The 15,592-nt window shown below is 35.6% G+C and overlaps 1 protein-coding gene across 8 annotated transcripts in view; it reads right to left on the reverse strand.

Annotated features, from left to right (window-relative positions):
• Window positions 1–15,592, reverse strand: part of PTPRD (protein tyrosine phosphatase receptor type D) — a 542,415-nt gene that overhangs the window by 160,203 nt on the left and 366,620 nt on the right. For 5 of the 8 annotated variants that reach the window (XM_061200424.1, XM_061200419.1, XM_061200422.1 and 2 more), the window contains exons 10-14: window positions 13,920–14,064; window positions 10,396–10,701; window positions 9,292–9,485; window positions 6,774–6,800; window positions 2,666–2,783 (exon numbers count right to left, since the gene is read on the reverse strand). In XM_061200424.1, the coding sequence (XP_061056407.1) occupies window positions 2,666–2,783; window positions 6,774–6,800; window positions 9,292–9,485; window positions 10,396–10,701; window positions 13,920–14,064 (790 nt within the window). The remainder of the gene's footprint in view (window positions 1–2,665; window positions 2,784–6,773; window positions 6,801–9,291; window positions 9,486–10,395; window positions 10,702–13,919; window positions 14,065–15,592) is intronic. The other 3 variants (XM_061200423.1, XM_061200421.1, XM_061200420.1) reach the window with 1 other exon arrangement.

Genomic DNA, 15,592 nt, shown 5'->3' on the forward strand with positions numbered 1-15,592 from the left:
ATTGGAAGAAGAAGGCCCAGCTGCACAGTAAATAAGCTAACTCTAACTTATGCCATGACATATAATCTCTTCTCCCTTTTGCCTTTTTGATTATTCTTATCTCCTTACTGTATTCTTCCCCTTAAAAATCTCTCATGACTTCAGAAATGGTACACATGTACTGCCCTTTACTTCTTCCTAGTAAGAGCAATCATTGGAGATCAACCAAGGCACTCAGTCCCAATGGCTCTAAACTTAGCTTCAATTTAACTTAGCACCTAAGTAGCAACAATCATAAAGGACTGAACCTAAGCCTATTACTTCCAAATTCTCTATGTCATTGTCATCTTCTCTCTCATCCTTAAACATACCTCCTCAGTACAGTAGTGAAATTCATGTAAAAATATAGAGAAAATTTCAAACCAAAGAATATGCCTAAAACCACAAGATTTCAGGCAGTAGACCAATTATTATGATACAGAGCAATGGGAGTATTAACAAAGAAACTACAAAAATGTCATAATCATTGAAACATAAAAGCCAACATTTTATTCAAAAGCATCCCTCAGGTTACATGAATCCTACATGGATTGCTTAAGTTATGGCCTGTATTTTTACTTCAAAGATATGATTGTTCACAGATTCTAGAAACAATGTATTATACAGAAACATATCCTAAAACCAGGAATTTTACTATTAAAATAAAATTTCACGAGAATTCCTGAATTCTCCATGGAAGCTATAACTAAATGCCCTTATAATTGCGGTTATTAGGAGCTCACATCTGTGAGATAAACTCAGTAATTCGTCATAGTTATATAAGTACAGGGATTTTTGTAATACTATATAAAACAAAGCAAATTAATCTGTTCAAGAATGACTTTAGAATGGTTTTTTACTATAGGTTGGCAGCAAAGAAAACTAGAGCTTTTCTCTTAGAAGGATTATAAATCTGGATTCTCCCATCTCCCACCCAGGATCAGTAGGGAGGTCTCAAGAAAATAAATGTGCAGACATCTAAATTATAAGCATTTCCTCAATACCCAAGTCTCCATTGATTAAGAAAGATCTGAAATTGTGAATGCAAATTGCAAAATAATTCTGTATATAAGATCCACAATTCTAAATAATGTTCTGTATGGTGACTAAAAAGTGATGAGCTAATCTTAGTGACATTAAAATAGGCAATATCATTCCTTGTTCTAGGATTCGCATCCCTTGGTGATAAATCCTCTACTTGTTTGTCCTCATTATAGGACCTCCCCATCTTATGGGCAACAGGAGTTTGATGCTTCATGTAAGACATTTCAGGCTTATTAAGACACAGTTATAAATATGGGTGAAGGAAATGTATTTTCTTCATTTTGGGGTTCAATTTCAGGGGTTTACCCTCGGTTGTCTACATTCCAATAGAGGCTGATTCCATAGCTAGACAGTCAGCATGTCCCCACTGAACGTGCACCGTATCTCCTATGCAGGGTACTGAATAAACTTGATACAATGGTATTAAAAAAAGAAAAGGCCCAGAAGATTTTGCCTTGAAGGAGTTTTGCCATCTGTAATCCTGCTGCTTGAGGCAGTTCCAGGTGGCGGGATATGAGTGAGGCAAATCTTATGACATTTAGACAAATTTGGCAGTGAGCACAGCACCCAGGAGGTTCCTCAACATCACAGCTGTTCTTTGCTTTATGCCTTTACATCGAGGTGTGTTCCTAAAAAGTTGTGCGAGAAGTGATTCAGGAGGAATAAATCAAATCATAGCTTAAATGTTCCACGGGAGATTTCTACATAAAGGGACTAAAGAAGATTCCTTCTGTAATTATCTCTTAATTTATTGGTTTTATAATGTCAGGTCTTCCGACATGCTGTTTTCCTAATGTGGCCAACCAAAGTGAGACTAAATAGCATTAAGAAGCTTTTTTCTTCAGAAAGGAGCAATCTGGTATTAGTCTTTTTGCTTTTCTTCATTCTCTTTTCTGTTTCCCACCTTTGGTGCAATTTGTCCTCTTTAGAATCCCCACAGCAAGGGGTGAGGAGGAGAAAATGACAAAAAATAAAACTTTAAGTCAACAACCCAGTTCAAGACGGCAGCTCTTCTAACAAGGTTTGCTACTGGGGGGGAGGGGGTGGTGGTGAAGCTGTCACGTGATTTCCCTCCCTAGATGGTCTGCCTTCCAGACCCCCGTGGGACTTGCTCCTTCACATCTTTCAAGTCAGTCTCAGCTCAAATATCCTGCCCCTAAGAGATCTCCCATCACTCTTTCTAAAACAGTCCTTAGGGACTGCCCCATCCTTAATGCCCACACACCTTTATTTTGATAATTTATCACTTCCTGGCATTTTAGTATTATAAAACTCATTTATTCACTAGTTAATTATGTTAGTCAGAAAATAAATTTCAGGAGGTCAGAGTCTTTTTGTTTTGTTGATTGTTCTATCAAAGTACTGGAAATAGTGCCCGATACATAGTAGGTGCTCAAATAATATTTGTTGAATGAGTGACTGAATAATCTGGGTAAAGCAGGTTATTCAGTTATTTTTACCCTCTGAACTATATATCAAAAATCACTAAAGTTGACCATTGTACATTTTTCCCTCTGACCAAAACCACCTGTACCATTTGGAAAATTACTCTTAGTGTTGCCAGGAACATATTCAAGATACATATATGCACAGATACAGTTACCTGCCCCAGTGGTGGACACCAGTTTGGGTTTGCTGCGAGCTCCATCTCCTTTGGTGGTGTAGGCTGTGACAGTGAGGGAGTAGGAAGTTTCAGGCTGTAGCCCAGAAATAATCATGTCCTGAAATGACATAAGAGAGTAACATTGATTCAAAACATACACTGCAAATGCCCTGGGGGAACAATCAAGGCAGCCACCTTCCTTCTGCGCATGCGTAAACATTCCCTGCAGCCATGCCAAGCACTGGAAGTTTCATGCCTAGAGCTCATGCTATGGATGATCTGTCTTCATGCTGACACTGAAGTGGGGTCTTCAGCCATCCTAAGAGGCAGCTCTAAGCGGTAGTAGTCAAAACCACAAAACCTGGAGTCAGACCTCCTGAATTCTTGAATTTAAACATGCCTTTCCTTATTTACTAGTTTGGTGATTCAGGGCAAGTGAGTTTAACCTGTCTGTGCCTCAGTTTCCCATGTGAAAGTTGGAATGTTAGGACCGTCTAGGGCTACTAAAAGATTAAATGAGCTATATTGGGTAAACACTTAAAACAATGTGTGGCTTGTAGTGAGCAATCCATACTCTAGCTGCTATGATCTGCCAGCTGCTCTCCCTGTGCTTCCACTGTAGCCTGGCCTTCAGATTGTTGATGGGGCTGATGCCAAACAGTATGTATTATCACCATGTAAATATTTTACCAAACGGCTGATCTGTTGGCCCTAGATAGCCAGAGAGCCAGAGAAGTTTCTTAGGACTCAAATAGTATATTATTGGTTAGTTGTATAGGCTATGGACTAAAATCATTATAAACTAAGGAGAATTTTCTAATGATTTGGAGGCCAGGCCATAAAACCACATTAACAGGACTTGTTCTACTACATCACGAATATGTGTTCAATTAATTCCGACAATGTAGAAAATGTTAAATATCACAAACTATTTATCAAAACTCTTAGTTTTCTCTTAGTAAGGACCCAAAGCTGTGGTGGCTATAAGAGAAGATAATCGCAGAACTGTTCTTCTAAATGGGAAGTTACATGACTCTTTAGATAGAGTGCTGGCTATTAATTTGTTCTGATATTTTCCTTGGTGCTACATACACGCACAGCAAAAAAAAAAAAAAAAAAAAAAACTTTCAGATTTTTAGCACAGCTATGTTTTCAAATTGAATACAGATAAATTTAAGAAAATATAAGATGTCATTGTCTTTCTCATCTAAAGACAACGCAAGTGAGAGTTTAGTGAATGGATTCGATTGTGTGGAGAACAGTGGGATTTTTCTGTGCAAGGCTGTAATGGGCACCATAGAACTCACTGGTTGACTCTGATCCCAGGGATGACAGCTTTCGACAATGTGCTTTTCTCGAAAGTGTAGGAATATCACCAGTGTGGAAATTCAAGAATTTCAGATACTATCCTGAAGAGCTACTGGAAATACTACTCTGTCAGATGAATAGACTAAATCTGGGAGAGAGATTTTATTTTCAGGAATGGTTTCACTAACATTACAGAGAATATAAAAACCAAGTGAACCACCGGAGAGCGGCATTTAAAATGATGGTACACTGGCAATTCCCAAAATTATGATGGGTGAATGCCAACATTATTGTTTCCAAGGTCCCCCTGATATCACAGAATTACTGATGAAAGCAGGCCAGGCTAGGAGGGAAAAGAAGCGAGGCCTGGTTCGATCACCAAATCGTGTGGCAAGCAATTTACGTACGCTGAGCCTTCTATAAATTTCTCATTTATAAAATTGGGGTTGACCACACACGTCCTTCCTCTCATACAGGTTGTGATAGGATAATGTAAGTAGTGCCACTCAAAATGTTCGAGCCCTCTGTCATGGTCTAATCTCAGCTGCACACACCTCTCTCTGCCTGGATCACATCATCTCTTGGTTTACATTTTCTTTAAGCTGTGGGCATACTTACTTACTCAGTGGTTTCCACACCCTCTGTCTGGGGTAGTGTGACTGATATCAGGGCCACAGCTCCTCACTCTCTTTTTGTTCTCCTAGCCCATCTGCACCCTACTTCTTGCCCCTGCTTGTTAAAAGCTGGCATTCCCGGATGTTCTGTCACAGTCACTCATCTGCTGCATTTCTCTCTAGTCCTTAAAAAAAGACTGGATCCATCTCTAAAACTTAAAGAATTTTTTCTGCCTATATCCTAAATTCATCTCTAGCCCTGACTTCCCCCCAGGGCTCCAATGGCATGTATTGGGTTGGCCAAAATGCCTGTTCGGGTTTTTCCGTAAGATTTTACAGAAAAACCCGAATGAACTTTTTGGCCAGCCCAATACATTGTAAATATCTGTTGGACGTTTTCCCTTGACTATCAAGTGTTACCTCCACTTCAACTTAACTAAAGCTTAAACGTCATTCCCAGAAGCAGACTCCCCTTCTTACTTCCATATTTTAATGAATGGTGGAGCATCTTCAAAACTTATGAGTGATCTTTGGTCCCTTTTTCTTCTTCCAATTCTTAGCTAGTTAGTATGTTTTTGTCCATTCTTCCTTCAAAACATTGATCATAACTGTCCCTTTTTCATTTCTGATGCTCAACTTTAAAAAAATTTTTTTATTACTTCACGACTTAGGAAAAGAACTCTGTTTCCCTGTCTACTGTATTTATTTTCCCTCTAATCTATCCATTAAGTTATTGATTTTTAAGGTTCAGGTAATGACCCATTTAGTAGGTCATGAAATCAATTTAGCCATTTAAGACCAGTGTTTTTTAAACAAATGAAATATACTTGAATATTAAAATCTGCATATATTTAAAGGTAAGGTATTATTTTGTAAAACCTTTATTTTAAACATATGCATGAATTGGTCATGGCATATAATGCATTTCTTACTATGGGTCATGGTCAAAGAAGTTTATAAAACACTGCTACACTGTCAATTTCATGAGAAGTGATAGCTTGACCATCATATTTACCAAGAATCCCTACAAGAGCCCTGTGTTTTGGGGAAAAAAAAAAAATTTTACTAAACAAAAGAATACCTCCTACCAGCCTTTATCTTTTTGCTCCTTTTAATAATTTTTTATATCTCTCCAGGACTGAAGAGTTAAAGACCAGCTCTTTAGCTTGACACTTTAGGTTTTTCTAACATTATATTAAAATTTAATCTCTTAGTAGTATTTAGTATTAATTTACTAACTTGAATCCTTCAGTCCTGTCAAATTGCCAAGCTCACTGTCACCTGACTATTATCACACTCTTGACTGACTGCTTCTGCTGTGCTGACCTTTAAAAGTACATTCCCACCTCCAACTCACCAACATACACAGACACACACTTTCACTTCTTCAATCCCTACTCATCAGTTAAGTTCTCAAATAAGTTTCAGGACTTCTACCATCCTGGTCCACTGTCTCTGAACTCATAGCTCTTACTGATATTGCCATTCAAATATTAATTAATTATACATTGCTTGAGGTCATCGCTTTTGTTGTATTTTATGGAACTTTTCTGAACTTTATATCCTTCCTAGGTGCCTGGACTGTAAGCACTTAGAAGGCAGGTGTCACGTCTTGTGTCCCCCACAGTACCTTACACATAATAAACTCTCAATAAAAAACACCGTCCATTCACTAAAATATTAAAAAAAGAATTCTTCACTCAGTAAGATACTTTCTGCTTCTTGGCATGACTCATGCAATTTCACTCAAATTTGTATGGGTACAACAGAGAATTGCCATTTCTAGATAGAGTTCATAGTGCCATATCTAGGTTATGTTATGCACTGAATATGTAACTCTGGAGCAGGATTTATGAGCAGCCCAGAACAAACTCAACATCTCTCGTCTGTGATACCTCCACTTAAAGCATGCCTCCTCTAACTGTGTCACAAGGCAGAGTTAGTAGCAGCCACCAAAACAACATGAACTCATGATATTTCTTATGCAATCAATAGCATCACAGCAATTTCACAAAACAAAAACCAAAATGAAAGTGTACCACATAGTGGAAGTACTTTAAAAAATAATTTGTTAGTTCATGCATCCAAGCAAATTGTGATGACATAGTACAAATAAATGAAAGAGGGGTATCAGAAAAAACGACCATTTATAATCTGTTTTGAAAAAGCAGCCCAAAATTACTCACATGTTCAGTAGTATCATCAAATTCCCACTGATTGAGATTAAGAAGGTTGGGGAGGAGGGAAACAAAATAAAAAGAAATGAAGAGAAATTTGTAGCCTGATAAAGGCAATGGTGCTCTCCTTAGATTAAAAAAATAGAAGAAATAAGCAACTGAAGAGGTGTGTACAATAAAATTCCAAAGAGTATATGTGTGTTATGCTGCCACCTTCATTCCTAATTGAGAAGTTAAAAGTAAATATGTTCTATGTTGTTATCACTAAAACTGGCTAATTTTTTTTAATGCATGGTTCATTGGAATGAATCAATAAGGCATAGCAAAAAGCTGATGCACACTACGTTGTGACATTTATTTTGATTTCTATCTAGGTTACAGAACTCAAGTCACTATTTAGATGAACATCTTTCATTAATATTGAAAATGTACAGTCCCAGTGAAGTCCTGTAAGATGTAAAAAAAATTCAATGAACAGTTAAAGAGAACATGAAATGAGCAAAAACCAAACAAACCAAAAACCAAAACAACACCACAAAGAAAATCAGCAAAATAATAAAGAAAGGCCAAAGTAGAAGAGGAGAAAAAAAAAAAAAGATTGAGTTGATATTTAAGGCATTTTGCATCATATAATTTCACTAACTACCATATTCCCAATGAAAACAGCAACAGAACTACAGTTCTATAATGTAAGATTATCTATGAACTGAAGAAGGACATCAATGCATGATGGTCGTATCATTTTATTTCTCATAATTGCAGATGTACCAAATAAAACGTAAGCAGTTAAGGCCTTATTAATTTTATACTATAAGAACTTTCTATTTTATGGGCAGTACAAAATAAATATTTACAAAAAAGCAAGTCAATGGTCCTTTTCCAGAGTCTTAAGGGACACTATGAATTTCCAACTAAATTTATAGAAATGGCCTTCAAGCCAAAACCATACAACTGGATTTGAGGAAGATAAATTAGTCACTAAGCCAGACTCCTTTAGTTAGTTAGAATGTTTCGAAACTGGAGCAAACATAAGTACCTTTGTGAGTTGATTATACTAAGACTTTGGAGTAAATACAAAGTAAAGACTTTGGGGTAAAAAAACAGGGCCCTCTATAGCCCTGTTATCTTCATAGAGAAAAGAAGGCAAAATTTGGCAATCTGGCACAGCAGTTTTCAACTTTGTTCATAATCTTCCCCACTTTCATGCAAAGGAAGGAATTTTCAATTGAAATAGCTTCAAATTTTCACTAATCCCATCCATTTCCATGCCCAGCTACCAATTTGCTGGATAAGCAAAACACTCCCCTATTCCTAATACCCCATTGCTATTGGAACAAGCATAGGTAAGCTAGTCCATGGGTTATGTATAATCTCCAGTAGGGCAGTTCTTAACTGAAATCTTCCTCTCCCTTTCAGAAAAATATGTATAGGTAGATTTATTATGGTACTGTCTTTGAATCACTTCTAATTTATTTTTAAAAACTGAAAAAAAAATTAATGTTCTGTTTTAAACAACATATTACAAAACCAAATCGTGACTACATGGTTGTAAATCACTGCCTTAGGGTTGATAGAATTTCTCACATTCTCAACTACTCTTAATAGTTTTCTTAATTTGGCTCAGCATAGGGGATCTCATCAATACCCTGAGAAACTCTAATTTTTATCATTGTCATTATCTTCATTTTCTGGGAAATGAAATAATTATTTTCATTAGATATGTAATTTGGCAAAGAAATACTAAATAAAATACTATCTGGATACCTCTCCCTGAATAAGAATGTCTATTCTTCAGTGGAAGAAATCATACATTTAGAAATTAGATCAACTTAGTTCCAAATACTTTTAGCACAGCAGAAAGTAGATTTATCAGCAAAATTGCTGTTTGAAATTCTTCCCTTTGATTTAATTAAGTCAACCAATTTTTCTGAAGTCAGAAAGGCAGACTCAGATATAGCTGTAGAGCCGTACATCTGTACTTTAAGAAAACAGTTACATGTTTTTAATCAGATGTGTCACTTCAATTCACTTCCTCACACTTGAAGTCAACTCTGATTGAGAAGGTAAATATGGATCATGTGTTTTGAAAGCTAGAATTTTGTGAACTTATCTACGAAACAGACTACAGACATAGAGAACACACTTGTAGTTGCCAAGGGGGAGGTGGAGTGGGGGAAGGATAGAGTGGGACTTTGGGATTAGCAGATGCAAACCATTATACAGAGAATGGATAAACAACAAGGTCCTACTGTATAGCACAGAGAACTATATCCAATATCCTGTCATAAACCATAATTGAAAAGAATATAAAAAATGAATGTATATATATGCATTACAGAATCACTTCGCTGTACAGCAGAAATTAACACAACACTGTAAATCAACTGTAATTCAATTTTTAAAAAAAGCTAGAATTTTGTATAGGAGTTTTAACATGCCAAAAAAATTAAAATGGGGTCCATTTTAAGGTACAGACTAAAATAAATGTATCCTATAAAAATATACGTATGCAATTTCAGAGGCTTACCTGTGCATCAGCCAGCATGACATCCTTCAGCATGGGCTGGCCCTTGGGTTCACCATTTTCCATCCTCACATAATGCACCTGGTATCCTCTTATCTGGCCATGCTGTTTATTGGGCACAGGTGAGCGCCATGAGACTTTAACAGATGTTGAGTTGACAGCCTCTACCTCGACTTTGCGAGGAGGACCACTAGGAACTGGAACAACATCATTGGATAAAAGAAAATTATAGGCACTTGTCCCACCCAGTCAGAGCATTTTCTTTACTTAGGTTTAAAAAAAAAAAAAAAAAAAAAAAAAGGGCAGACCCACTATGTTTCCTTTGTGGAATACAAACATTTTCAACCAAGGAAAATGCTCAACCAATCTGCTCTAACTTTTAAGAAAAGATCAAAAAACATGACCGATGCCAAAAAAAAAAAAAAAAAAAATGGAAGAATAAAAGAGTATCAGAGAAATAGAAAAACATGTAAAAAATGTACAAAAGCCAAGGAAGATGCTTTGAGGTTCAAAGCATTAAAGCACAAAGAAGTATAGCATTGAAATAATAACAAAAACTGGTTGTTGATTGTTGTGTGTGTGTGTGTTTTTTTAAGGTTTCTTTTTAGCAGAATAAAAAAATTCTTGATTATATGGATTTTCTTCTTTTTTTTTTCTCATATCAAAGGTATTCCATACAACAGATGCCAAAAATTGAATGTCGAGCATCAGTGTCTCTGAAATGTGCAAGACAAAAAGGCAACAAGAAGATAAGAAGGCACTTTTGAAACGTTAACTTCAAAATGTAAAAGAAGTGACTACAAAAACCAAGAAATAAGCAGAAGACTTTAGATGGAGGTACAGAGAAGGGCCTGGATTGCAAGGTCATGGAGCAAACTGTTCTTTTAAAAGGAAGCAAATTACTGTGTTGAGATTAAAAAAGTTAAAAAAAAAAAAAAAATGCCCAGGCCGTAGCAAAGATAGGTCTCTGGCAAAAACCACTGAAGTTACAGCGATGCTGGGTAAAAAAGATGAGCAGAGAAAAATGCATTACTGTTAGCCTATCAAAAGACAGCAGACCAAGACTGTGGCAGAAGGGTGCAAACTGACGTAGCAGAGGCAACATACCATCTTCATCGGTTCGAATCAACACGGACAAGCTCTCAGGGCCAGGGCCGACATCTGTGTGGGCTGTCACAGTGATCCGGTACTCAGTCCATTTTTCCAGCTGTTCCAAAAGGTATTTGGTAGTGTCCGAAGGAATTCCCAAAATCTCATGAGGTTTGTCATCTTCTCCATCCACTGCGGTATACTTGATGGAGTATTCAGTAATAATGCCATTCTGTTTGTCCACTGGTGGAGGTTGCCAACTTACCAAAATACTAGTGGAACTTGGGCTGGTGCAACTAATGTCTTGAGGAGGAGCTGACGGCTCTTATTTTGGTAGTGAGTTAAAGGAGGGTTTGAGTGAAAGGACAGGAGTGGTTGGAAAAAAAAAATGATAAAACAAAAGAAAAGGCAAAAATAAATAAATGAACAATAGGGCAACAAAACAAAAATAAGGCTTTGAAACTTAAAGTAAATTTTTAAAGATAAATTTATGTACCTTGGCTTAGTAATATGAATAAACCAAAAAATGAATAAATGACCAAAAATAATTGTTAAATAATGGGTGGGGGGAATATGTGAAAATGAAACCTTAAGATAACAGAGCCTCAAATAAAATTACCTACCTGCAATTTAAATTCTTCTTCTAAAACAATCCCTCAGTATTCCCCAGCCCTATTATACAGACTATCGAACTTCAAAAAAGCTGCAAACAGTACAAGATTTATTACGTGAGTGTCTGATGATGTTTAAGAGATGCCATTTCAAGCTTTCACTACTGCATTCTAAAATGAGGGCAATTCCTACATAGTATTCATTCATGAAAAGGTTCTTAAGTGTGAAAAGTGGCAATAACTGTTGGATGCCCTTCCACCAATTCCAATTTTTTAAAAAGGGAGATAAATAAAAGCCCAACAAACATAAAAGGGTTCCCTCTGACTATCTGAAAAACGGAGTCTTCTGACCAGTTTTAACGACAAGTGTTAACCTAACATTGATCATAGCCCATATACAGTGAGCATGCAGAACGATAAAGGATGAAAATGAATAGTCCAGGATTTACCTACCCGAGGGTAATGTCAGGCTGCTTGATTCTGACTGTAACTTGTACTTACCCTATGTCAGCTTCCAGCTTTTTTAAAATTATAACTCTTCTTGAGACACCATTGCTAGTGAAGAATTAGATCCCACCAGCAAATTTTGGTAAAATCAATAAAAATCATCTATCCCTTACAAAATGTCAATAACATAGCCATTAAAAAGAACTGTTTAAAAAAAATCCTGAGAACCATCTGGAAAAGATACGACTTATCTTTCATTTTGTACATAGCTCTTTTCATTTTGTACATAATTATTCATATAAAGTAGGATTTACCTAAGAGTTAAAAGATAAACTTTCTTCCTGCCCATTCTAAAATAAACTAGTCACCTTCTGAGCAATTATTTTCCATCAAATAAATCAAACATATCATTATTTGAAAAAAAATAAAAAGCAATAAAGAGCAATGTGACTGTTATCATAAATTATTTTTAAAGTTAATAATATATATTCCTAAAGAAGAACAAAGAATTGGGATGATATATGAATATATGTTTGCATATATATATATTTTTGATATAAGGCAATATATATGGTAGAATGAGTAAATCATTTCTAATTTTTTGTATTTGAACATGTAGTTTGGGTATTTCTTTACACTTTGTGAGCCTTAATATTATGTAGTGTCAGGTGTATCTGATTATTTAGACGATCATCAGTCTTTCTTAATTTACATGTCTTGTGTTCGTCATTACAGGCAATCAAAATGAAAAGATCCTTGTACAGACAAAAAGGAAATCCTCGTAAAACGGCCTTATAAATTTGGTATAAGGTTTGCAAAATCACAAGAACATCATTTTTATTGATTCTGACTAAAGGTTCTTATATTTCAAATTACGAAACTATTTTATATGCATTATCATTCATAATAAATTGAGTTGTTCATGTAACAGCAAAGACTCATTTGTAATTCTTTTTAAAAAACTGATTTGGTTTTCACTACATTCCTACCTTCAGACCTCCTATTCTGTGAAAGTATATGTAACACCACTTGAAACCTTAATAAAATAAAGAGTGGATAAGCTTTTGATGTGTCTATAAAAAGTCCATTCTGTCTCTTTGTATGTAAGTATGTATGTATGAATATATATGTGTGTGTATGCAAAACTGTCAAGTTTGTAAACCATGCAAAATATAATATTAAAGCATGTCACATTTCTTTTAATTAAGTGTCTGATTTTAAGAATTATCTTCTGCAGTATTACTTCTTAGCCTGCCTGGAATTCAAAGGAGACATACAATACTGCATTGATTTACATGCTTCAGTTTTAAAAGAAAGGAAATTTTATGGGAATAGCTATAACCAGTAAGGGATTAAGCAACAGAATCCTAATGCTTTTCATATGAATAATCATGTGTTGAGGAAAAATATGAATTTTATCATCAAAAACCCTGAAAGATTTCAAGTATCTATAGAAAATGAAATGATGGAAGACTTGCTTATATGAAAGGAAATTCATCTTCTAAAAAAACGTAAATTTCATGTTTGCTGATAGGTCTAAAAATCAGGTCAATAGAGCATTCTCTTTATAAAATTCAATGTATTCATTTTATACATATCTATGTCACTAGATAAAATGACATATAAAAATTTTAAAAATCACATATAAAATGTAAAATATTTTAAAAATCTAAGGAAATAAGTCCATAAAACTGTTCAATTCAAGGTAAATGGTTAATAGACTAATTATAGAAACGTATTAATAAAGAGCAAACAATAGTATTATAAGCCACCAAACTTTCCATCAAAAACAACCTGCCATATAATACTTTATGCAAAACAATCTCCCCTAGACACAATGAACTCCATTGTGATAAACACAACTATAGAGTAACAGTCCCAAAAAGAATTTGAACCTGAGGAAACAAAATACAATTTAGGATTGCAAATATACTTGTGATTATTCCATTGTTCCTAAATTTGTACAAATACAGATTTTCTGTGAATGTTCCAAATTTCCACATGAACTGCTTGCAAAGTTAACAGCAAACTAAGAAAAAATACGTGACATGAAGACTTGGTCATCAGCAAAGTTAAAACCTGTGTGCTTAAAAAAGATAAAAGTTTGGTCTTTTGCTGTCTCTTTAGTTTGCTAAGCCCTCCTCTGATTATTTTGCAGCGTCCTCAATCTGAATTTTGCTTTACAGCTCTATAATTCATTAAATGGAGACTGATCCAACTCCTTTACCCATTTTTCTCAAGTAGGTTTCCTACCTTCTCTGAATGTCTTTCAATTTTGGAAGTGGGAGAATGGGATCTGTCATTTGGACCCAGTCTGAAAACCAAGGTCATGGTGCTCTAATCCCCCAAATTGGACGCATGCTCGTATAGAGAGACTACCAACTATTAAATATTAATTAGCAGGTTTGTTGTTGGTGGGGATAAAAGCTGGCAACGCCTCCTAGTGAAGAAAAGGGCAGAAAGTAAGCAAAGAAAGACACCTACTTGACTGCATGGTTCTGGCTGATATTTCAGCTGTGGAAGCACCCAGGCCTTGGGGAGAGCGTGCAGCCAGACGGAAGTAGTACAAGCTGTTTGGTCTCAGCCCTTGCAGCCTATAAGATGTCCCTGGCTCAATGGTAATCCGTTGCTGTGGATAAGTAACAAGGGACCTCGGTCATCTTCATTAAGATTTGTGCATATATTTTTATCACACTGCCCAGAACATCAGATTTCTGTCATCAGGGTTATAATGTCATCAAAATATCACAAACAGAATCAACAGTGAGTATCAAGGACTCTACTAGAGGAATTACATAATGAAGATACCAGTTTAAAAGGGCAAGTTTCTACAACAAATAAGACAACTGGAAAAAAGGAAGTCGGGGATCTATCTAACGAGGACACAGTTTTCCAAATGCATCAGATAAGAGGGAGTGAGAGGCCCACCACCCATGAATGCATTCAACCTTTAAGTCATGTGTGTTGCGGTGACACTGCCCACAATGGAAACTGACCCCCGCCCCTGACAATGGCTTATGCCTAACATTCCATTTGAGATGTCCTAACATAGACATTTGAGATGTCTAGCTCATCTCCCGTGACCGTCTGCAACGTAAATAGGGGCAAAGAAAATATGGCCGGAAGTAACAGTGGAAACCGGCATACAGTTCGCGTGAGGTTGTTATGAAAGAGATCTGAAATTGCCAAGGCCTGAGGGAATAAAAATCAGATGTCAGTTACTGAAGAAAGCTGGATAATGTATATGAAACTATACTGTTACCCCAGGTTGAGTTCAAATTAATTTTAACACTTCCTTTCTTTGTGAATATAGAACCTACAGCTAGAAAAAAGAAATCACAAACTCTTCTATAACTTTTAACATCATAAAGGGCTTTTGAAATAAGGTTTTTTTAATTGAATGTTGTAACTTATTTTCATGATTGAAATCTGCCTTTGCATTTTAGCAAAGATATAGCTATCTATGGGTAGTCAATCTCAGATTGAACATGAGCCTGTAGTAAACCTTAAAATGCATGCTATTATGTAGTCTAGTAATGGCATCAATAATCTTATAAGGCTTTTTATCAAATAGCATTTGCTGTTCACACAAACAGAAATCAGTCAAGGGCGATTCAGATATAAAACTAGAGAAGACACCCCTAGGGTGTTCTGGCTTGCAAATACAAAATTTTCAGAAATTTTAGATTTACCAAATAACAAGAAAAAAAGGAATTTCCTAAATAAACAATTGTAAAGCAGAGTAGGTATGCCAATAGTCAAGTATCCATAGCGTTTCCAAAGGACTGCCACTCTCTTAACTGTTTTTATTTTATTTGTTTTTTAGTTGGGTAATGGTAAGTATTTAAAATAATTTAATGCTAATTTATGTCTTATTACAAACACCAACAGTTGTAACTCGAGTACTTGACGTTATATCAGCACTTCAGTTCTAGAACTTTTTGAGTGATTAATTTGTATCAGCTTTGTTAGCTAAATCTAAAAGCATTGCTTTTAGAACCTGGTCTTTGGAGATTCTGCTCACTTCAAAGAGATGTAATAAAATAGAAGTTTACAGTAGCATATTAATGTATTATAGCATTCAAAATGATGAGCCACAAGTTAATTGGTAATAGTTCATTTAGTATGTGAGTGTTTAAGAAAGGTATTCTTTTTTA

The sequence above is a fragment of the Eubalaena glacialis genome, chromosome 9 (genome assembly GCF_028564815.1).
Source record: "Eubalaena glacialis isolate mEubGla1 chromosome 9, mEubGla1.1.hap2.+ XY, whole genome shotgun sequence".
Taxonomy (NCBI): Eukaryota; Metazoa; Chordata; class Mammalia; order Artiodactyla; family Balaenidae; genus Eubalaena; species Eubalaena glacialis.